Here is a 25,497-nt window from a genome sequence, read left to right on the forward strand (position 1 = left end):
GAAGGGCCTCAGCGGAGTTCCTTTAAGAAGTGCGTAAACTGCAGGCTCTTTCAAATCTATTTGAATAACCTTGGCTACTGTTTTAGCGTGCGTAGTTGAAAACGTCTATGTTATTGATCTTAAACTCTATTAAAATGATAGCAACCGACTTAATATAATATATTAAATAAATTCATTTTAAATTGAACACGTTTTGCGTTCTCAGTCACGCTTCATGTGCGTTTAATTGTTTTGCCCTGTATACTTTGTACATGTGGCGTTGTCACTTTTAAGTACATTTGAATATACCGATAGTCATCAGAGTGAAACTCAAATTGCTTGTGAAATGGTCTGAATGGCTTGTAACCTCATTTTGTTATAACTTTTAACCTTAGCGCGAACTGAAAAAAGTACAACACACATGTATTGATCCGGTGAAGATTTGTGTTAGTTAGAATATGCATATGATGTTGCTTTTTATCGCACGTTTACAAGTCATAAACAATAGTGAATATAAAGAATAATGAACGAATAGAATATATTACGGTGGATAAAAACCGATACTCAGGGCGTGCGGTACTTAAATTCTTACGGAAAGTGTTCAAGTACTTACTGTGTTATGTGTATTTTTTATGATACACGTAAAAAAGTGAGCTGCAGCAATTATATGACTAATGGATCTATGTTGAAACAATTCAGATATTATACATAATTGTGTTAGCTGCACATCAAACAAGTCATAGATTATAAATAAAACAGGCGAATGAGTAATGTAGCAACATAAGGATTTTATACAGAAATCGGTAATGTACATTGTATTGCTTTTTACTGATTTTTTTCTTTTGTTTTATTTCCATATATATCAAATCTCGTTGGATTTTTTGCGGACCAGGTGACTTTTTCCAGAGTTGCGTAATCGCACCAGTGCTGATTAAAGAATATAAACACCATTCTTGCCCTTGACGGGATTCAAACCAACAACTTCAGGATTAATAGCAAGGTGCTCTCACGAAAGACCGATTGGGACATATCAACGTCATGAATTCACGAACTTCACGAATTCAACTTCGTGAATTTACGATGAGCAATTAGTAACTTTTTTTAATCTATAGTAGCACAAAATGAAAAAAGAATTAGAAGTAAAAATAAAAACACTCCTGGGGCATAGTAGGCCTTTAAGATACGGACATCTGTTTTGATTATTCTTATTTCCAAATTATAAATTTGATGTACAGTAAATGAAGCTTTCCAGAGTATTTAACATGCAATGGATTGTGACATGAAATAGCTATGTCGAAAATGATATTATGAAATTATTATGCGATTAGCATGTAATAAATTAACTTCCTGAAGCACCACTTTTATCATATAATAGTCTCATTCCAACGTCAAAAAGAACCATTCAAGTTATTGTTACTTTGAAATATGACACTATTTACTAAATTAGGAATTTTTCTTTATTTATTGAATGTTGATAAACTGTCAATTATTTTATTGAAAAATTTAATATACGGACCTTCAAATTAATCTGCAATGTAATTATTACTAGGTGCATTCAATTAACATTATCTAGTTTGAAATCTATCTCTAGTTTTTCTATGAAAGGAATTTTATGACAAAGAGCATTCAATTCAGTTATATATATCTTATTTCCATTTGTAATTTACTAATTCATATTTATTCTTATTATACTTGTATTTTAATTTTTCTTTATTTTGAAGTACTTTTATTAGAATATTATGTATTTTAAAGGCACAATAGTCTTCAGAAACAAATAAGTTTTTACTTCTTTAGAAAAGGAAAGTATGAATTTTATAACTTTTAAAAATGGATTAAAAGAATATTAGACGCTTGTGACCTTAACAACGTAGCGATAAAAGTAAAATGATTTGAGCCGCGTGACGACAAAACCAACATAGTGCGTTTGCGACCAGCATGGATCCAGACCAGCTTGCGCATCCGCGCAGTCTGATCAGGATCCATGCTGTTCGCTTTCAAACCCTATAACAAGTAGAGAAACTGATAGCGAACAGCATGGATCATGATCAGACTGTACGGATGCGCAGGCTGGTCTGGATCCATGCTGGTCGCAAACCCATTATGTTGGTTTTGTCATGGCGTGGCTCAAATACTAATTCACTAAAACAGTACTACATGTAATTGCCGAAAAGGTAACAGATGAAGAAGATGGTTCAGCTAATAGGCCAATGAGTTTAACTTTTTTGGAAAATATTATATATTATGTAATAAAATTAGTACACCAAAAATAGAAAGCTTTTGAGAATTAGAAATAAATCAGTTCTGAAGCACAATGGGCCTTTAAATTACATATATAGGGACAACGCAGACGTAGACAATGACTCATCCTACAGCTCAGGATGCCAAACCGTCGTCGTCGGATGAAGAGAATGGATACAAGGTGTACCCATCTAGATGGTTCATGCTCTTTGTCGCCAGTATGCTCAATCTGACAACTTCAATGGTAAATTACTTTACATTCATTTTCAAAATACAAGTAAGTTCTAATAGCTTATATATTAAAGGGACTCCACTGGGGTATTTTAGCATGACGGGACTGGAAATTATTTCTCGAGATTTATGTTCCATTTTATGTAGGTGTAGATCAATAGCTTGTGTGCAAAATTTCAGATCATTAGCTCACTCCGTTCTTTCAGAATAACGATTCTTATTGTGAAAAAGATCACCCATAATTGAGAAGCGTTGCAACGCTTTTCACTACAATTGAGCTAAGAATAGCGCAAAAATACGATTTTCATTTTTTTACAAGTATCTTTCTTAATAATCTTTCGGTATATTTCTGTTTAAGGTACCTTTCTTTTTAAGAAATTCAAATTTTATGTCTTTAGGGATATGGACCTCATTGGAGTTCCTTTAAGCATGTTATTAAAACTTCTTCTTTTTGTGGTATCAATGTTCTTTCAGGATATATGAATATGTTTTATTATATCAAGATCTCTTACTTACGAACAACATATACGTATAAATCGTCACCTATGATAACAAATACTATCAACATACTATCCACATGTTTATTAATGATATTACAGACCTGTCATTATAGACTAATTCACTTTAAAGATTTCCTGTAAACTAGTGTTTTAAGTGATTTTATATGATCATTTATTTGAAATGAACAATACTATGTTATTCTTAAACAATTTATTAACTGCTATATATAGTAAGTTATATCGCGACATGTACCTCACACTTTCCAACAACTTACATATATATTTCTTTCGAGGTTTATTTTATGTATGATACTAGATACTATCAAGATGATCATTAATGATTTATATACAGATCTTCCAATATGGACCAAACGTAGTAGAAATTTGATTGTAAATACTGAAAAATCTGTCATTAATCGCACATAACATGTAAAATATCACTTGAATTTTAAAACTGTTCACTTTTTCTATCATCTTAGTACATTTTTCTCAAGTTTGATTTTATTGAAATATTTGGACTCATCTGAAGGCATATAGCTTAAAGTTCTTTTGTAAAGAAATAACCGGATCGTTCAAATAACATTATCTATAGCAGTTATGGCATGGGGATATTATCAAAATGGGACTTGAGATATTACCGGTGTTAATTAAAATAAAAAAAAATACTTCGCTGACTTCTATTTCCACTTAACGACTTTCTTGTATGTCCATTAATTCATTTATGTGTTTTTACATTTTATATTAATGTTTTAGTATTTAAACATACTCGTACATGTATTTATAAAGGGTTTATCAATACATAAGTAGCAATGATATAAACTATTTTATCATTGATTTGATTTATGTTATTGATTTTCAAAATTTATTCTTTAAACTAAACACATGTAATTAAGTTGAATTTCATGCTGTCACCATTAAACCTAAGTTACATAAATTTCATATCTGAATTAAAGCAGTTATGAGCCGCTTCATGAATTTTTACACAAATGTAGCGACTTTATGCATTTAAGCCATTTCTAGCATTTTCTTGCATTTTAGTTTCGAAATTAATGGATTGAAGCTAACTTGAATATTTTACGATATTTAAATGTATTATGATGATGATGATGATAATGAGCAAAATGTACTTACCGTATATACTCTGCTAAAATTAAATTACTGTATATAATCGGTCAAAATATCTTACCATTATATACTCTGCTAAAATTGATTTACACGTACTTTATATACTCTGCTAAAATTTGAGCCTTGAATAACTAATTAAATAACTTTGTAACATTACGGTGTAAAATTGGCAACGACATCAAAATGTACATGTGCATAATTATATAAAACAAAGGTAAAATTGTCCACCCAAATAAGTCAGCAAGTTGTTGCTACATCGCTTTTAGCGAACTTCGGATATAACGAACGATATTGATATGTCCCATTGAGTTCGTTATAAGCGGAGTCGACTGTGCACTCATTTCTGCGTAAAAATGTATAAACTTTCGCAATGCTGTAGGAAATTGCTTAAAGTTGAGTTCACTTGGAAATGACCTAAAAATATTGTGTTCACACTCGCGCTAGTAGATGGAAACTCATAAAGTTGTGTTCACACTCTCCCTGCTTGTTGGAAATTGCGTAAAAATTTGTTCACACTTTCCGAGTAAGCGAGATGATATGCCCTCACGCCACTTAAGCATATAGATTTACCCTTGTCCGTCCGTCCGTCCCGCTGTTCTGCTGTCACGCTTTCCTCCCGGGGACTGGCAAACAATGGAATGTTGGTAGGGGCGAAGTATCCGTTTCCCATGGACATATTTCCAGATTTCCAGTTTCTGCGTAATCCATCATAATTATAAATGACTTTATAACTTACAACGTAAACATCTCAATATTTGGATATTACTTCTTAATGTATTTTCGCCACAAGCCCTTATATTGTGATTGTTCACCGAACACCATAAGTGAAAATATAACTTTGGGTGAGGTGTTATCATGAGGTCATTTTAGCATAATATTATGCGAACATATACTGCTTCCTATGTTATTTCAAAGTTTAAGGGAGTTTTGTATTGAGTGATGCCTGGCCAAACTGCATGGAGGCGTTGGTTTGATAGGCAAATATTTGAAATTATGGTTATATTCAGATGACTTGAACTTATGCTATGTTTGGCATTCAAACTAAAAATTAATTGATAACTCCCCATTTAATGTTTTATCTTTTAAACACTCACAATGGTATTTGTAAGTGGATGGGATCATGTTACTACAAGGTATAAGGTGTTACAGTGAACAATAACACTAAAGTTTCAAAGTTTCAATTTCAGACCTCAAATTTATGACACTCAAATTAATTGTTCTATACGCTTACAATCCATTCTGTGAAATAATTGAATAATAAATATGTACCCCTGTTTTCATATTTCTAAAGGACACATTATTCCTCGGAAAGAGCTAACTTTTTACTTCTTACAAACTTCCATACACAATACTAATTCTAAATCCTTTATATAAACATTTTAACTTAAATATTTCTTAGATATACGAGTACAAATTGTACTCATTAGTGAGGCTTAATATAACTTTTAAAGCTGCATGCCTCCAGACGAGCCAAAACATTTTAAAAATCAACCTTGGGAAAAATGTACTAAGATTAAGAGAAAGAAGTATTAGATATTATTCACAATTGACATGTTATATGCAAATAATGACTGATTTTTTCCAGTATTTATCACCATATTTCTACTGCGTGACTAACGAAGTATAAAAGTCTTCTTTTTTTGTTGCATATTCTGACTTTTTTTGTGGAAATTTTTCATAGATTTTACGTGCCTTTGCAATATATATGTTACTTCCTTTGTTCATTTGACTATATCTTAATGTTTTTTTTATTGTGAAAAATAGCACGAATCTACATCTTTAAAATATATAATGTAGAAAAAAATATAAGTGATAAATGAACCATGTTTTTACATTTCTTGTAGAATTGGATAACTTTTGCCGCAGCAGCTGATGTGTCGGTAGAATTTTACCAGATTTCAACATTTCAACTCAACCTGTTGTCCATGTGTTTTGTCCTTATAACCATACCTGTTGGTCTGACAGCCGCTTGGTTAACGGATACTTTTGGTCTTCGGCTTACCGTAAGATAATACACAGCATGTTTATTTAATTTATTATGTCTTATTTTCAAGCCCTTCCAGATTTAAGCCATGGCTAACTATCTCGCTGTTAAGCCATGCGCAAGTATGACACTGTTAATCAATGAACAACATTTGTGCTGTTAAGTATTAAGTACTTTCTCGATGTTAAGCAATTGTTACAATCTTCCTGTTAATCCTGTTGAGATTTTATCGTTGTCAAGCACGGAGTAACTTATTTTTCACGCTTTTTAGTACAATTTTATCGCCATTATGTTAAGTAAGTCCGTATTTTCTTTTTTTTTTGCATATACAACATAGAGATTATATAAGATATATAAGTATATAAGATTGTAAGATACGTTGATCTCATTGGTTGTTTATTTTGTTCACCTTTCCCACTAGCTTACGGAACGTCAGTGGTTCTACTTAGGTGCACCGTTTGCGCCTGAAATAATGTGCAGAGGAGCACCTGAGGTCTTCCTGCAACAGTAAAACTGGAAAGTCGCCATATAGCCTATACTGCATGAATGCAATGTAAAACCCAACCAAAGACTCGAGTATAACAATAAAAATTGCACGTTAAAGTTTGTTCAAAATAAGAGACAGCGATAAAAGTTCCGAAGTAAATTTATTCATTCTTGACAAACAAAACTTTAAACATCAAATTCTTATTTGCTATTCGAAAAAGTGCATACAATTGGGTAATTTGTTTAAAATAAGATAGTCGTGATTCTTCTTTTAGAGTTGTTGATCTTTTTTACCGTACTTCGATGTCATTACAAAATATAAAAATGTGAATTTCATTATATTTCAGTTTATTCTTTATTTTATAGTTCAGTTTATTCTTTACTTTATATTTCGGTTTATTCTTAACTTGATATTTCAGCTTATTCTTTACTTAATATTTCAGCTTATTTTTTACTTTATATTTCAGTTTATACTTTACTTTATTTTTCAGATAACTCTTTACTTTATACTTTCGTTTATACTTCGTGTACTTTACTTTATATTTTATTTCATTCTTTACTCTATATTTCATTTTGTTCTTTACATTATATTTCAGTTTATACTCTACTTTATATTTCAGTTTATTCTTTACTTTATATTTCAGTTTATGATAGCGGCATGGACGAACGGTGTTGGGTCTCTCCTGAGGAATATCAGTGCTATGGATTTCGTCCCGCTTGAGAATAAATATAGTGTTGTACTCACTGGCCAGATCCTGGTCGCGTGCGGCGAGAAGTTCGTTATGATGATGCCGACTAAACTGGCTGCGATATGGTTCCCAGAAAATCAACGAGCGCTGGCAAACATGCTTGGAGGCATTAGTAAGTCTTCAAAGCCTTCAGCGTTAGAATATTGGAATACTTGTGTATATGTTAGAATATTTTGTCAATTTATATGACCAAGTAGTGTATGTGGGTAATATTCATTCAGTCTCACGACAGTAAGCCACATAGAATTTACCAGAGCACAGTTCGGCCACCGCATCGATCCTTGGCATGTTCAAGCAGTTTACCAGTACTAGTTGCCTTCACTTTTGCAAGGAATTGTTTACTTCTGTATATACCGGAGCAGAGGTACAGTGCGAATGACCTTAGAAAGCATTTCATGATCAATCACATCGAATATCACATGTACCGGCCAGGAATCGAACCCGGGTCGCCCGATTCACACTCCAACACTCTGCCTATGTCCCAGTTTAATAAGCTATGAGCTTTTTATAACCCTAGCAGTTATTTAACTGCATGTTTGTAACGATGATTTTTTTTTTTTGGCCAATTAATCTATAAACAAGCTTTTCATGTTCTAAATCCATTGTTAAAACCTTATAAAATATGTTTTTGCCGTTCCTACAGAAAAAAGTATTTCAGAGACTTAATTTGTCTTTAAATAATAAAATACAAGTGTAATCAATCTGACTAAAGTTCAGACCTATTTCTTACATATTTAGTTATATTAATATACTCATTTTAACATTATTTTGCAGCGGATGCGTTGGGAAACATGGTTGCTTTCATACTCGTGCCACAAATGGTCGATGTCAAATCAGATATCCCATTAATGGTGAATATTTTTAATTATTTTACCATGACATGGCATGTAAATCATAGATCTGCAAACCACAAGCACCTGGCCGCTGTAAGTTCGAATTCTTCTTTTGATATTGGAATCTTTTGCGTAAGGAAGTTGCCATATGTAGTTTACATATGTACGAAGGGCTGGAATTCTACCGTGGTGCACACTCATGTTTGAAATAATGCACGGAGCAGCATCTGAGTTATCCCTGGTCCACCCATAAGCTGGAAAGTCGCCATATGTCATTGACATCCAGCATAACTACATGGATGCTAGAATTAGGGTGTACGGAGTAGTTATGTTTTTTTTCAAATTAGTTATAAAGTTTAATGTGGATTGGTTTACAATGGACACGTTTTCCATGAGTATTTCAAATATTGAAGAATGCAAAAAGAAAAAAAATTGAAATGTATCATTTGGATATTCTTATGAAATATTTCTTGAAAATAAATTTTTGAAGTGATTTAGTATGAACATTTATATACATGTATTATGAAAAATAATATTTTGTTATAGAACAATCTGTTATCGGCTACCAACAAATATTTCATTTTTTTGTCTCGTATGATATCACGGATTTTTAGTACTAAAAACGTGTTTTTTTTGCATTAAGCCCTTTCCATATAAACCCAATTCACTCAAAAATTAGGGGTGGTATACATTGCGTTTTTTTCCATTCGTTTCAAGAAAATTAAACCCCGGTAACTCCATCGGGATTTTTTTAATGTGTATGTTTACGGGGAATTAAGCAAGTTATTCAAAAATTTATCGCTGTGCGCGATTATAACGTAACATTTCATTGGACAACTTTGTCGTCTGTATTATGTATGTACACAGCTGTTGCACATTTATGTCATAATTTCTCTTTTAATCAAAGAAAGGGATTGTGCCGTATAATGATATTGTAAGACTCGAATGTTATCAGCTTGCAACAGTTTTTAATGGACCATAGACCGTGTCAATAGCCGTATAACTAGCCGTATAACTAATAAATAATGATACCAGATTATGGAACATTTGTTTTCCTGATAGATAAATCCATGTGTTGTGTATTGATTAAAAATTGTAGTGTATTCTATTTAGTAAAAATGATATCCGACAATATATGCCTGGCCATCACCCCACACCACACACTTGCTTTTATTGCAAGGTCAGAACAGGGCGTTACACTGAGTCTGCAACCTTTTACCATATTTGTCGGCCTTCGTTTTTTTCACCAAATTTTTAAGTATACTCAACATAACTAATTCCGTGTCATCACTTAGTTCACGGTAATGGCATATTTCCATGTGACCAGTGTTAAAATTTGTCAGAATTGATATAATTTATTCATACACCAAAACAACAAAGTTTTTGTGCAAAATATTTTAAATCTCTAGATTTTTACGTAAAATAGAACAAAAATTTTACAAATTTCTGCAAAAAGCTACAATAGTCCATACAATTTTTGCATATGTTGGAAACAATCACAATTTTCTAAATGTTCTTGTTTGTTGAAAAAATAAATTTTGAGTAACAAAGTAAAAATAGTTTTGATATTTAAAATTGAGCAGTATACCATGTAGAAATTTGAACTGAAACATGAAAAAACTACAGTGTAACACCATTTACCGCGATTTAAATGATGACATTATGTTTTCAAAATGGCCGACACATGGTCTACATCTGGCCCATTAAAACTAATTTTAATTGAATATATTGTTGTTTCCTTGTGTCATATAGTAAAAAAAATACCTAAATGTTACAGCATATGACAGTTTTTGTACCATAGGTTCATTATTTGTTTCCTTTTCTATTTTAAAGTGTTAAGTATCGTGAACTAAGAGGAGCACAGTATATATTTTAAAACAATAGTTAAGAAAATGAAAACACCACGCACACATATTTACGGACAGTTCTTTGAAAATACTTTGAAATTAATTTACTAATCTTTATTATTTCCACTTTAGCTCTGGGTACTATCTGTCCCTGCTCTATGTCTTACACTGGTGACAACAATCGGTGTCAGAAAATCGGTGCCGCCCACACCGCCCTCTGCCAGTGCTGCTACAGTAAACAAAGCCTTCTATCCTGGACTTAAAAAGGTAAATAAGTGGTCTTATCAGTTACAAAGATTAAACTTATATTCTTTAAGAAAGAATTATATGGAGTATCATATCTGTGTGAGATTTAAACAAACCCAAAACGGAATTAAAAAAAAAAAAAAAAAAAAAAAAACAGAAAAAAAAAACAACTTAACGTTGCTATATACGTTAGATTTTAAAATACATAGTAATTGTTCATTGCAATATTACAATTACGATTACAATGAAAAGTCCTGTGAAGGCAGTTTATCTACTGTGTTTTGTTACATCTTTAAAGGAACTCCATTGTGGTATTTATATATAGATGCATAAAATTTAAATTTCTTAGTTATACCATCTGGGTCACTCGGAAAAAATGCAAAAGAGTATTATCAAATATACTCAGAAATAAGTTTTTTCGTATTTCTGCTCTGTTTTTCGCCCGAATTCATTGAAAAGGTTTTGTTTTTATACTTTTGGTCATTTTCACAATAATTATTTAAATAATCATTCTGGTAAAACGGACTGAGCAAATGAACTAGAATTTTGCGCATAAGTTATCTAGACCGTCATCAAATGGAACGTTAATCACGAATGATTATTTTCAGTCCCGTCACGTCAAAATACCTCAGTGGAGTCCCTTTAACTTTGTAAGGACTTCAACAGTATTGCTGCAATATGACTCGCAGTAAAAAAAGGGTATATTTTAAAAGGATGATATAAAAATAGAATAATGTGCATTTACTACACTGATTAATAGTAAAGTGTACATTTTTTAAACATTATTTCAACTATGTGTTTTCTTATAATTGTAGCTAATTAGAAATAAGGCGTACCTTGTTTTAAATTTGGCGTTTGGGACCGGATTTGGAGTGTACGTGTCAATTCTGGTGTTACTAGAACAATCACTATGTCCAAGAGGATACTCTGATGTAATTATTTACTTCTTTGTACTGTACTGACTTCAATAATTTTAATCGAAACAATACATTTGTATTGTAAAATTTTTATGTTTCCCCTGATATTTGGGGGTTTTTTCGTTATAAAAAATTTTTATGCCATGTTTTTGTCGGATCAGGATTTTATTTTTAAAATTAATATTTATAGATGTTTTTACGATTTTAATAAATTAAATAAGAAAAATATTGTATAATGTAACAATAACGATTTTCTTTTAACAAGATAGGTTTTGAAACTTAGAAGGGTTTTTCCTTTTTCCCTAAAAGTTCGATTTTTAGAAAGGGCCCCTTTTGGGAAGGAAAAAAAATAGCACTGATAACCATGATCAGCTTGAAATCATTTGTTTTGTTTGTTTAGTGTATCAAACAAAGCGGTTCTTTCAAAAAAATTTTTTTCTTGATAGATCTAATACAATCTGGACATTTAATAACGTATCAACTTAAAAATTGTCAGCGAAAAGTTTTCTTTCATTTTAAAATTCCTCGGATGTTGCCAAATTGTCCAAATTTCTAGAGTCCCGGGAAAAGCAGAGCATTAATCTTGAAAAAATTTGCTTTCAGGAGTTTGCGGGCTTGTGGGCTTAGATTATAAAGGAAATTGTTTGGCCCCTTGCTTTATATATTGTTACAAGACTAAGAAAAAATTTATGAAGCTTTAAGATCAGTATGGGACTGTTTGTCTCTCTTGCTTTTTACACAGGTAGGAAGTGACGTAATAACAAGATTAGTGTCATATATTATGTTTTTTAAATCATGCAATGTGTACCTGTTTAAACCAGAACTAAAGGGATGTACTTTTGTCTATCGTCGTAAGAAGTATTGCAGTTGTCTTTGATCAGCAAGTTTAATGGTACCATAATTTCAAGGTCTGAAAAAATGCAATATTTACTAAATAACTAAATGCATTAAACGTGATTTACAGATATTTCTTTTCTGGATACAAAAGTAAACTTGACTTTTTATGCCCCCACAATGTGGGAGCATATAGCGTTGCACTTGTCCGTCCGTCCGTCTGTCCGTCCGTCCGTCCGTCCCGTACGTCCCGAAATCTTGTGAACGCAACTCCTCTTAAACCGGATGGCAGATTTTGCTTAAACTTACAGGGATGAACTACCTTAATGTGTAGATGGTAGTAAAGGAAGGAATTTTTGCTGCGACCAAATTTAACAGGATTATGGCTCTTTGTTGATTTTTTCACTATATACTATGCAGAAATTTTGTGAACGCAAGTTCTCTTAAACCGGATGGCAGATTTTGCTTAAACTTCCAGGGATTAACAACCTTAATGTGTAGATGGTAGAAAAGGAAGGAATTTTTGCTGCGACCAAATTTAACAGAATTATGGCCCATTGTTGATTTTTAGTTTTCAACTTGTGGCACATGTAGTCCAAAAAATATTCTACTCGTATCAGTGTTTCAGTAGTGTCCTGTAAGAATTGTGCTGAGTGTCAGTGTTTGAGTAGAGACCTATGCCATAGTGTGTGAGTAGTGTCTTGCTTGTCAGTGTTTGAGCAGTGGCTTGTGTGTCAGTGTGTAAGTATGTTAGTGTGTGATGTATGTGAGTAGTGTTCTGTATGTTAGTGTGTGAGTAGTGTTCTGTATGTGAGAAGTGTTTTGTCTGTGAGTAGTGGTCTGTGTGTTAGTGTGTGAGTAGTGTTTTGTATGTTAGTGTGTGAGTAGTGTTCTGTATGTTAGTGTGTGAGTAGTGTTCTGTCTGTGAGAAGTGTTTTGTCTGTGAGTAGTGGTCTGTGTGTTAGTGTGTGAGTAGTTTTCTGTATGCTAGTGTGTGAGTAGTGTTCTGTCTGTCAGTAGTGTTCTGTATGTAAGTGTGTGAGTAGTGTTCTGTATGTGAGAAGTGTTTTGTCTGTGAGTAGTGGTCTGTGTGTTAGTGTGTGAGTAGTTTTCTGTATGTTAGTGTGTGAGTATTGTTCTGTATATAAGTGTGTGAGTAGTGTTCTGTATGTGAGTAGTGTTCTGTGTGTTAGTTTGTGAGTAGTGTTCTGGTGTGTGAGTATTGCTCTGTATGCGAGTAGTGTGCGAGTAGTGTTCTGTATGTGAGTAGCGTTCTATATGTCAGTAGTGTGTATGTGTGAGTAGTGTTCTGTGTGTTTGTGTTTGAGTAGTGTAATGTGTGTGAGTATGTGAGTAGTGTTCTGTATGTGAGTAGTGTTCTATGTTTCGGTAGTGTTCTATATGTGAGTAGTGTTCTGTGTGTTAGTGTGTGAGTAGTGTTCTGTATGTTAGTGTGTGAGTAGTGTTCTGTAGGTGAGTAGTGTCTGTATGTGAGTATTGTTCTGTATGTTAGTGTGTGAGTAGTGTTCTGTGTGTAAGTGTGTGAGTAGTGTTCTGGTGTTTGTGTTTGAGTAGTGTGTATGTTAGTGAGTAGTGTTCTGTATGTGAGTAGCGTTCTGTATGTCAGTAGTGTGTATGTGTGAGTAGTGTTCTGTGTGTTTGTGTGTGAGTAGTGTTCTGTATGTGAGTAGTGTGTATGTGTGAGTAGTGTTCTGTGTGTTTGTGTGTGAGTAGCGTTCTGTATGTCAGTAGTGTGTATGTGTGAGTAGTGTTCTGTGTGTTTGTGTGTGAGTAGCGTTCTGTATGTCAGTAGTGTGTATGTGTGAGTAGTGTTCTGTGTGTTTGTGTGTGAGTAGTGTTATGTGTGTTAGTATGTGAGTAGTGTTCTGTATGTGAGTAGTGTTCTGTATGTTAGTGTGTGAGTAGTGTTCTGTATGTTAGTGTGTGAGTAGTGTTCTGTATGTTAGTGTGTGAGTAGTGTTCTGTATGTGAGTAGTGGCTTGTGCGTCAGTGTGTGAGTAGTGTCTTGTAAGTCAGTGTGTGAATAGTGTTTTGCGTGTTAGTGTGAGTAGTGCATAGTGTCCTGTGTTAGTATGTGAGTCCGTGTATGAGTAGTTTGTCAGATCAGTGTGTGATTAATTGTTTTTATTTATTAATTTTAGTTTTTAGATTGTTAGTATTTTTAGTGGAGTAGCGGGGGGGGGGGGTCGAACTCGCAACCCCTAGATTTGTAGTCAGACAGTGTTACTACTGCACCACAGCGCCCGCTCTGATTTATAACCATTTTTGAAGGTCCTTTATACATGATCACATTACAATTGAACTTTCACACCTAAATAGTTAATATAGCTGTTAGGTCTAAAGTGTTTTACAATGGCTGACATCGAGGGGTTATGATAAAGGACTTTACACAAACGAGTAATAAAAGGAAAATAAGTAGACTGTTGACAGGCAATAAAAATAAAATAAAAAAACATGCAAGAAAAGGCATGGTCCGTTAAACAGAAAGGCAGTTCTAAAATTGACAATATGTAGGCTGAAATCAATACTAGTTGTAATTGATATGGTGGTTTGAAACAAGACTGTTTAATCTAGTTTCACGAGTTAGAAATATTTCTGTTGGCAGAAATAAGTTGAAAAGAAATATGTTAAAGCAGCAAACCTCCGGACGCATGCTAATTTTCATGAAATTTTAAAAACGTAGTTTAAATTAAAGGTAAATTTTTTTCAAGTGAACAAAGAAAGAAATTAACATATTGCAAACAAAACTTTCAATCCACTTAAATTTCTGAAATAAATGTCAAAATATGCAAAAAGAGCCCTTACTGTGTTAGTCACGCAATATATTTTTATTTCTATTAAAATTTAAGTAAATTTTATTTTAGGTTTTTTACTGAATAAAAGTAACAGATATATGACAAGATAGATGATTTCTTCCAAATGGTATCAACTCATCTCCCTACGTCGACCAGGGACTCAGTTGGTTATTTGTGTGAATACCCAACTACCTACCAGAAGGTGCTTGGTAAATCGAACTTTTTGTAGGTAAATGGGGATTTGCTCGAATTAACAACTAGTTCCCCTCCTTTATTCTGTGTTTAAAAATGTATGATGTGTTCTAACATTTTATGCTGGTGATAGTGGATTGAATTACCAACTATCACCTGTTAGATAGAGGGGAATTACGAATAACCAACAATCAGCTGATAGGTAACTACCAACTACCTACCAAATTGACGCTTATCATTTTCTTATACATGTATTTCTATCAGTATCGAGAAGTTAGCACTGACATCGAAGATCGAAGATCGAAATTCAGTTTATAGTGAATATCGAGCTAGCTTTGAACTTCGAGCCAGCTCGAAGATCAAAATTCAAAGTAAACTAAAGCTGAATTTCGAGCTGGAGTTGAATTTCGAGCCAGCTCGAAGATCAAAATTCAAAGTAAACTAAAGCTGAATTTCGAGCTGGAGTTGAATTTCGAGCCAGCTCGAAGATCGAAATTCAAAGTAAACTAGAGCTGAATTTCGAGCTGGAGTTGAATTTCGAGCCAGCTCGAAGATCGAAATTCAAAATTTTCAAAAGTTGAATTTCGAGCTGGAGTTGAATTTCGAGCCAGCTCGAAGATCGAAATTCAAAATTTTCAAAAGTTGAATTTCGAGCTGGAGTTGAATTTCGAGCCAGCTCGAAGATCGAAATTCAAAATTTTCAAAAGTTGAATTTCGAGCTGGAGTTGAATTTCGAGCTGGCTCGAAGATCGAAATTCAAAATTTTCAAAAGTTGAATTTCGAGCTGGAGTTGAATTTCGAGCCAGCTCGAAGATCGAAATTCAAAATTGTCAAAAGTTGAATTTCGAGCTGGAGTTGAATTTCGAGCCAGCTCGAAGATCGAAATTCAAATTTTCAAAACGCGAATTTCGAGCTGGAGTTGAATTTCGAGCCAGCTCGAAGATCGAAATTCAAAATTTTCAAAAGTTGAATTTCGAGCTGGTGTTGAATTTCGAGCCAGCTCGAAGATCGAAATTCAAAATTTTCAAAACCCGAATTTCGAGCCGGAGTTGAATTTCGAGCTGGCTCGAAGATCGAAATTCAAAATTTTCAAAAGACGAATTTCGAGCTGGAGTTGAATTTCGAGCTGGCTCGAAGATCGAAATTCAAAATTTTCAAAAGTTGAATTTCGAGCTGGAGTTGAATTTCGAGCTGGCTCGAAGATCGAAATTCAAAATTTTCAAAAGTTGAATTTCGAGCTGGAGTTGAATTTCGAGCAAGCTCGAAGATCGAAATTCAAAATTTTCAAAAGTTGAATTTCGAGCTGGAGTTGAATTTCGAGCTGGCTCGAAGATCGAAATTCAAAATTTTTAAAAGTTGAATTTCGAGCTGGAGTTGAATTTTGAGCCAGCTCGAAGATCGAAATTCAAAATTTTCAAAAGTTGAATTTCGAGCTGGAGCTGAATTTCGAGCCAGCTCGAAGATCGAAATTCAAAATTTTCAAAAGTTGAATTTCGAGCTGGAGTTGAATTTCGAGCCGGCTCGAAGATCGAAATTCAAAATTTTCAAAACCCGAATTTCGAGCCGGAGTTGAATTTCGAGCTGGCTCGAAGATCGAAATTCAAAATTTTCAAAAGTTGAATTTCGAGCTGGAGTTGAATTTCGAGCCAGCTCGAAGATCGAAATTCAAAATTTTCAAAAGTTGAATTTCGAGCTGGAGTTGAATTTCGAGCCAGCTCGAAGATCGAAATTCAAAATTTTCAAAAGTTGAATTTCGAGCTGGAGTTGAATTTCGAGCCAGCTCGAAGATCGAAATTCAAAATTTTCAAAAGTTGAATTTTGAGCTGGAGTTGAATTTCGAGCTAGCTCGAAGATCGAAATTCAAAATTTTCAAAAGTTGAATTTCGAGCTGGAGTTGAATTTCGAGCCAGCTCGAAGATCGAAATTCAAAATTTTCAAAAGCTGAATTTCGAGCTGGAGTTGAATTTCGAGCCAGCTCGAAGATCGAAATTCAAAATTTTTAAAACGCGAATTTCGAGCTGGAGTTGAATTTCGAGCTGGCTCGAAGATCGAAATTCAAAATTTTCAAAAGTCGAATTTCGAGCTGGAGTTGAATTTCGAGCTGGCTCGAAGATCGAAATTCAAAATTTTCAAAAGTTGAATTGCGAGCTGGAGTTGAATTTCGAGCCAGCTTTAATCTGGCAATTCGTGTCTTTTGAGCAAGCCTTGACCCGTAAATTATCTTTTATTTTGTCTTCAATTTCTAAAGTTTCGACAATTTTGACAGTTAATATGGTTCTATAACGGATACTTGCATACATTATCCGCTAGGCTTGAATTACTTATAAACAAACGTTTATTTTCTGCAATTTAACATATCAACAATCTTAAATTTTACCAAAAATAAATAAATTAAAAAACAATACATGACTTTTTCATAGACTGACAAAAGTCATTAGACTTCTTTTTTTCTTATGAACTAATAATCGCCCAGTCAGCTCGATAGTTACAGCTTTTGATTTTAAATCCGGCGACCCGGGTTCCATTCCCGGGCGGCGCCATCTCGTTTTGATTCGTATAGATATTTTCTATCAAATTTCATTCCGCTTGTAAATTTTTGTTGTTGTTTTTTAAAACGAACCGCATGCCCTGCGCAGTTTAATTTTGAACTAGAAGCTTATGTTAAGTCTTGCCTAGCTAAATCAATAGTTTAAGTATGTCACAGCCAAAACTTTGAAGGAACATGATAATCAACATCAAAGTCATCAATTACTAAACCCGACAAAATATCGTATTATTAAATCTTCTAGTTTTGTACACTATACATGTACTACAATGTACATGTACAAAGACAAAATACATAAGTACACACGACATAGCAACACAATATAATAATACCTTGAGAAGATAAGATCTACCATTTTTAGAATCATATATCTGTTTATGGGAATACTCTCCCTAGAATGTAGAATCATATAACATTTCCCTTTTATTCAGCAGTTTTCTTTACATAAAGACCACATTACAGACAAATCGGTAGATCCTTGAAGCACAGAGCTAATAAGCTGATATTGTCAGTCCTTTTACCATTGCTATACCATTCATGAATTTGGTGTTTTCTAGGCTGGTACTACATGAGTACATTTGAGCCGCGTCATGTCAAAACCAACATAATGGGTTTGCGACCAGCATGGATCTAGACCAGCCTGCTCATCCGTGAAGTCTGATCAGGATCCATGCTGTTCGCTATCAGTTTCTCTACTTGTTATAAAGATTGTTAGCGAACAGCATGGATCCTGATCAGACTGCGCGGATGCTCAGGCTGGTCTGGATCCATGCTGGTCGCAAACCCATTATGTTGGTTTTGTCGTGACACGGCTCATTTATTATGCATGACGCAAATTAAATAAACTCAGTCTTTGGCCAGCCCTACTTCTCTCCCTCCCTTAAAGGCCTATTAGGCCTTAGAAATGCTATCGTTTTTATTTCTAAAAAAACTTTCTGTTTTTGTTATCGTTACACTTACATATGAAAATCTCATTTGCCAGAAACATTAACTTTCTTTTGCTCTTTGTCTGTGTTGAAAGGGGTATAATCATAGTAAATGAGCATTTTGTATGGAAGTCAAAAATACAACTTTGTTTATATTTTGGCTACCTTTACGAAACATTACTTCACATTCAGCGCAAATTTCATAAGTTGTTAAACATTTTATATACTCTAAATCTATTATTAAACAAGTATTAAACACATATTTGTCATTTCTAAAGAATTAAATATTTTAATGATACGATAAGATTCGTGCAAATTTCGTATAGCGCAGCACCACTCTGCATCAAGCAGGAAGGGAAGCTTAATCTTATGTTGTTATAACTTGTCTCCAACCCATTTGCATTTTGATATATACTCATTATTTGTATAATATTTTTGTAAACATGTATTTAATGCAATAAAACTTGTTTAAACTAAAGCACGAATTTGACAAGTTCAACTGCCAATGACACGAGATATACGACTGCTTCGATCATTGATGCAAACGGTTTTACTTCCCTCTTTAATAAATAAGACATTTTGTATCTTTTCGGTGCTATTTTCAACTCATCAACAAAATATGTGTTTCAAAAAATAAAAATATTAAATTGATATATAATAATACAAAAGCTGAAAGATCATCCTGAACATATTTATAAAGCATTTACGTCTCAGTTATCAGAAAGTCTGTACATAATGAATATTAATACTTGTCAGTTCTTCTACACACTTATAGTCCGAGCTTACAGAATCTCAAAAGCTAACATCCATGGTTATTGCGACCAGCAGACTTGGATCTCTTCATAGACACAGGCCTCGTCGCGTGATCTGTCGCTACTGATCAATAATCCACAGCAACTCTGTCTCTCTGTACGGTTATCTTGTAATTGTGTCCTTGATATCAGACTGACGTCTGCGAATATGCTATCAGGACTTGCGTCTTAGATATCACATCTTAGGCTACGCAACAATCCCGATTTTATAGTTGTTCCAGGATCTCTGGTGCTGTGTACGACGGCTCATTTATAGATGAATAAACTATATCTGTCTAGGCCTCGTTACCGCACATGGCGCGGTCCTCTCGGTATGACGCTATTGCCTTCTCTCGGTCACACAATATATGTGTCAGACGTATCGTGCGAATATTCAATCGCCTATTAATTGTCAATACTCCAAATAAATGGTGTTACTAAATATTGGAGTATATGTTCATGGGCGCTCTTAGAGTGATCTCATCTAATAACTATTTATACTTACAATAACGTATTTAACTTACCACCTTATAGATACGCGCACATGCGTAGCGCTCGATGTCCTAAGTTTACACATATTATGTTTTTACCGTGTTCTAAAAACGATCAGGCGATTACAATACTTTAACGAGCAGTTCAATGTTATTGCAAGCATAAAATGAACCTTCTGTTAGTTGGCCAGTGCGGATTCTTCATGCTCAGCTTTTCTGATCGTTCAGACTGCTAGATTATTATTCGGGTCATCGAGGGTACATATCAACCACTCAATTGAACGCGCTCGTGTTTGCAATGGTATATAGCAAGTATTAATTTGTGAGAATCATTCTGATCATAATAGTCGATGCATTAAGAACCGCGATAATTCCAGTCCGAGGTTAAACCACTCGTCATAAACACTCTCTTGTTTGTTTAGATATAGCTCCGCGCAACTATTACCGGGACATATATAAAAAATTACTAGTATTTTAACGTTTATATGAGAAGGTCAGAGCCTAACTAGAACTCGGTGAGCTCGACTCTTAACTTTTATAATGCGACAGAATGATGTGTATTAAAAAACACGTGATACATTTCATATATTTAATTTTCCTCGAGTTTTACAACATTAGTTCATATCTATGTATTATTTAAGTTCACATGCTCCGTTAATACTTGCTTCCCGCTAGTTGCATTATGGTTTTCCCATATAAGTTGCTCGAGTACAGAGTGCTAGCGCGCTCTTCCAGTATTTCAAAATCAGATATATCTGCGGCATATTTATAATTCAATATATACTATGTTAATCGAACAAAAGTTAGACTCGAGAGTTTTAAGCTTCAGTAGCTTCGTGCTCATCGATTTGTCGAAAACTCACATCGTTATATCTATGCATGTGAGCGTCCGCTCTGTTCACAGTTAACGCTCGCTCCTCCTAAACTTTTGATATGTGTATTTGTGTACAGATATCTGAGCTCCGACAGTTTGTACACTCAGCTACACTGAGAAGATTCCTCTAACCATTAATGGTTTGCGACCACTGTGGATATCCAGACCTAGCCTAGCGCATATTCGCGCTGCTCTGTTCCAGATCCAATTGCATAGTCAGCTCAATACAGTGTGTCGTTACTGTGCTCGTACTACAAGCGTTTGTAAATCGGAAACAGCAGTCGCTGCCTGGTCACGATTCTGTCGCGGCGCAGTCTGGATGCGCAGGCTGGTCTGGATCCATGGTGGTCGCAAACCCATTATGTTGGTTTTGTCATGACGCGGCTCATTTGTATTTGATATCATATAGTAAGACTCAGAGTATTAAATCAGATTGTTCGTATATACAGTGGAGAATGGAAACGCGCACAAATAACATGGCTTCCTACATCATAGACTGTTAACAAAACTTGATAATTGCATTTTGTTACTTTTATGTCAAAATTGTTAACTTCACTGATATAGAAGAAACTTTCATCGCAATGATAACTATATATACTTGGACTATTTTTGTTCGGAAGCATTCGCAAGGAGTGAGACAGCGTTGGAGCACCACACTAAATATTATTTTCCGGTATATTCCGGAGCTTCCAGCGGGTTAATACATGACTCGTTGGTCATTTTTATGTCCCAAAAATATACATGAACACTTTTGTTTGAATGCCTTTACAAAATACAGAGTAAGCACGATGAAAACCAAGTTATTTTTTCAACACTTCTTGTATTTCCTGAATTACACTAACCTATTAATACCAGCAGGGACAGAGTGAAATTTAGCGCACTTACTATGAAGTCGCTTTCATCCGCTATCAGGGGAAAACCGAAGAAAAATTAAGTATCTAAATAAATTATACGCGGTCTGAGATAACATGTATGATATGTATAAGTTAAATTGAAATCACATTGTAATCCAGTTTAAATATAATGTCTTACTATAACATGTATAGAAAAAGCCTTAGTTAACTGGACGCTGCCAATTTGAAACTCTTGGACTGGTACTATATTTGAGTTGTAATTAGATTTCAAGACGCTTTTGAAAAAAAATGTTGTTTAAGCGCCAACAAAATTCAGACAGTTGCTAGTGGCAGTCTTCTGTCCCGAAGAAGACTTCCGGTAGAAGTATGATGTAGAAAATCAGTAAATAAACATTATAATCATTTAGAAGAACTGAAGTAACGATGATGAACATAAGAAATTACTTTTTAATAACCATTTTGATAAATCATCACGTTTGAAAAAATTAAAAACTATTTTGATTAGAGATTAACAAAATAAGCAGATGAGATATTCGGAAATACTCGGAATACTTCAATGATAGGCTGGACATCACCTAGTCATTCGTATCTTAAAATCTACTCATTATTTGACATATCCTGTGTATATATTGAACACTTTATGCTTGTTATTAAATCATGAAGGCTTTCCGCGTCAAAGGTAGCGCCTAATGTCATATTACAATTGTACGAGTACTTATTTTCAAATATAGGAGAGTAATTAAAATAATTTGAAAACATACGAGATACACGTATAAGAAAAGATCTATTTCAGATACTTCAGGATATATGATTGGTGTCGAGCTTTATCGAGTCAAGATTCACATTCCTAACGACCAGGACAAACCTCCGATCCCCAAAATCAACCATATATTCGAATAATCCTTTTTAGCCTAGTTTTATTATGTTTTTTTTATATTATTTTGATAGTACCATTATTATTCTTTCCCGACAAAACAGCTTCAACTAGTAATTTAGGTTTGCCGCATCACCGCCTGTATTTAAAGTAGATGTTGCTTCGCGTAAGAAAAGTGTTCCAGTAATTTCCTTAAATAAAAACCCTTTTCACAAATACTCAAATTAATTTCCACCAAACAATTTCTTTCACATTATAATATATACTTCAGCCAATAATTAACATAAAATGCAATTAAGGTAGAACGCGACACTAGCGTCATGTAAAATGTTGACATATTTCAGATTAGATTCCGTTGGATTTTTTAAAAATAATTTCAGCCAATTTTTGTACAGGACGTCAAAGTTGACCAACAAAGACCGTTCGCTGCGTATCCTTGACAACTGTTAAGGGTACTTCCTAGCCAACGGCAGATACATTATCTTAAATGCTGCTGTATTCAACGGAAATTGTTTTATTTTTCTTTATGCTGAAATTAGTGTTAAAATTCCGCCATAAATGACATTATGACCACTGCAGATATACCGAAGTGTACGGAATTCTACATAAATTTTTTATAAATAGGTCTGAAATTTAAAATACGGAGGTGTACAGGGCCGTATATCATGCAATAAGTACATGACAAATATCGTTATTCGTACATTCGAAATATACGGCAACTTTATACTCTACTTAAATACGGATCTTTTTATTAAAAGTCCGCAAATTCCTATCATACAAAATTTCGTAATCTTGCAAATACGGATTCTGTATACAAAGATAAAGAACCAAGATGTAATCCTGAATTTTCTTTTAAAGGAAAGAAATAGTGTGATCTGACATTTGTCAGAAAACATAAAAAAGAAGCTTTAAATAAATGTAATATTTTCCGGTTTTATTAACATGTCAATTGCATACTGATTATATGGTCAGTGAACAGAACATATCAACATCAAAAGAGCCTCGACAGTGTCCGTAGCAAGTACAGACAAAAGAACCTACTTAAATTTCCCAAATTTTTTCCGAATGGAACTGTCCTGCACTGAAAGAAACCAACTAAACTTGATTTAAAGGACAATATTTGAAGAACATGTGTCAAATGTGTATCTTTAAAGATTTTTGTTTATTCATTATCTACAATTTGAGAATGTTTTCTTTTAAGGCAACAATTAGGAATACAAATGTGAAAAAAGAACAAATCTGACAAAAGTTAAAAAGATGAACACTTACGGAAATTCATTTGCAGTGTAATATAACGTAACGTAACGTCAACATGCACGTCAGTGTCAATGACCATTCAACGTTGGAAAACATGACAGTTTTGAAAAGATTAGGTGCAATAAGTTGATTCTTAAAAAAAGTTCAATAAAATTGAAATTCTTGTTGAATTTCGATCTTCGAGCTGGCTCGAAATTCAACTCCAGCTCGAAATTCAACTTTTAAAAATTTTGAATTTCGATCTTCGAGCTGGCTCGAAATTCAACTCCAGCTCGAAATTCAACTTTTGAAAATTTTGAATTTCGATCTTCGAGCTGGCTCGAAATTCAACTCCAGCTCGAAATTCAACTTTTGAAAATTTTGAATTTCGATCTTCGAGCTGGCTCGAAATTCAAGTCCAGCTCAAAATTCAACTTTTGAAAATTTTGAATTTCGATCTTCGAGCCGGCTCGAAATTCAACTTCAGCTCGAAATTCAACTTTTAAAAATTTTGAATTTCGATCTTTGAGCTGGCTCGAAATTCAACTCCAGCTCGAAATTCGGGTTTTGAAAATTTTGAATTTCGATCTTCGAGCCGGCTCGAAATTCAAGTCCAGCTCGAAATTCAACTTTTGAAAATTTTGAATTTCGATCTTCGAGCCGGCTCGAAATTCAACTCCAGCTCGAAATTCAACTTTTAAAAATTTTGAATTTCGATCTTCGAGCTGGCTCGAAATTCAACTCCAGCTCGAAATTCAACTTTTGAAAATTTTGAATTTCGACATGCACGTCAGTGTCAATGACGTTGGAAAACATGACAGTTTTGAAAAGATTAGGTGCAGTAAGTTGATTCTTAAAAAAAGTTCAATAAAATTGAAATTCTTGTTGAATTTCGATCTTCGAGCTAGCTCGAAATTCAACTCCAGCTCGAAATTCAACTTTTGAAAATTTTGAATTTCGATCTTCGAGCCGGCTCGAAATTAAGTCCAGCTCGAAATTCAACTTTTGAAAATTTTGAATTTCGATCTTCGAGCCGGCTCGAAATTCAAGTCCAGCTCGAAATTCAACTTTTGAAAATTTTGAATTTCGATCTTCGAGCCGGCTCGAAATTCAACTCCAGCTCGAAATTCAACTTTTGCAAATTTTGAATTTCGATCTTCGAGCTGGCTCGAAATTCAACTCCAGCTCGAAATTCAACTTTTGAAAATTTTGAATTTCGATCTTCGAGCTGGCTCGAAATTCAACTCCAGCTCGAAATTCAACTTTTGCAAATTTTGAATTTCGATCTTCGAGCCCGCTCGAAATTCAACTCCAGCTCGAAATTCAACTTTTGCAAATTTTGAATTTCGATCTTCGAGCTGGCTCGAAATTCAACTCCAGCTCGAAATTCAACTTTTGAAAATTTTGAATTTCGATCTTCGAGCTGGCTCGAAATTCAACTCCAGCTCGAAATTCAACTTTTGCAAATTTTGAATTTCGATCTTCGAGCCAGCTCGAAATTCAACTCCAGCTCGAAATTCAACTTTTGCAAATTTTGAATTTCGATCTTCGAGCTGGCTCGAAATTCAACTCCAGCTCGAAATTCAACTTTTGCAAATTTTGAATTTCGATCTTCGAGCCGGCTCGAAATTCAAGTCCAGCTCGAAATTCAACTTTTGCAAATTTTGAATTTCGATCTTCGAGCCGGCTCGAAATTCAACTCCAGCTCGAAATTCAACTTTTAAAAATTTTGAATTTCGATCTTCGAGCTGGCTCGAAATTCAACTCCAGCTCGAAATTCAACTTTTGAAAATTTTGAATTTCGACATGCACGTCAGTGTCAATGACCATTCAACGTTGGAAAACATGACAGTTTTGAAAAGATTAGGTGCAGTAAGTTGATTCTTAAAAAAAGTTCAATAAAATTGAAATTCTTGTTGAATTTCGATC

General features: G+C 34.1%; 1 protein-coding gene across 1 annotated transcript; it reads left to right on the plus strand.

Annotated features, from left to right (window-relative positions):
* Positions 1 to 204: 204 nt before the first annotated feature.
* Positions 205 to 11,180, plus strand: LOC132752690 (solute carrier family 49 member A3-like). Its single transcript, XM_060743054.1, has 7 exons — positions 205 to 782; positions 2,316 to 2,461; positions 5,918 to 6,076; positions 7,188 to 7,404; positions 8,067 to 8,143; positions 10,105 to 10,239; positions 11,034 to 11,180. Exons 2-7 carry the CDS (start codon positions 2,336 to 2,338, stop codon positions 11,178 to 11,180), a joined length of 861 nt encoding a protein of 286 aa, XP_060599037.1. The 5' UTR covers positions 205 to 782; positions 2,316 to 2,335.
* The last annotated feature ends 14,317 nt before the right edge of the window (positions 11,181 to 25,497 follow it).

Source organism: Ruditapes philippinarum, unplaced genomic scaffold, assembly GCF_026571515.1.
Source record: "Ruditapes philippinarum isolate M1 unplaced genomic scaffold, ASM2657151v2 ctg2676_1_1_1_1, whole genome shotgun sequence".
Classification (NCBI taxonomy): Eukaryota; Metazoa; Mollusca; class Bivalvia; order Venerida; family Veneridae; genus Ruditapes; species Ruditapes philippinarum.

What these genes read in the sequence shown, in the direction of transcription:
- LOC132752690 (XM_060743054.1), top strand. Translation starts at nt 2,336, where the DNA reads ATGACTCATCCTACAGCTCAGGATGCCAAACCGTCGTCGTCGGATGAA. An exon ending in TCAATCTGACAACTTCAATG is followed by an intron (nt 2,462 to 5,917) that starts GTAAATTACTTT and finishes CATTTCTTGTAG; the next exon opens with AATTGGATAACTTTTGCCGC. An exon ending in TCTATCCTGGACTTAAAAAG is followed by an intron (nt 10,240 to 11,033) that starts GTAAATAAGTGG and finishes TTATAATTGTAG; the next exon opens with CTAATTAGAAATAAGGCGTA.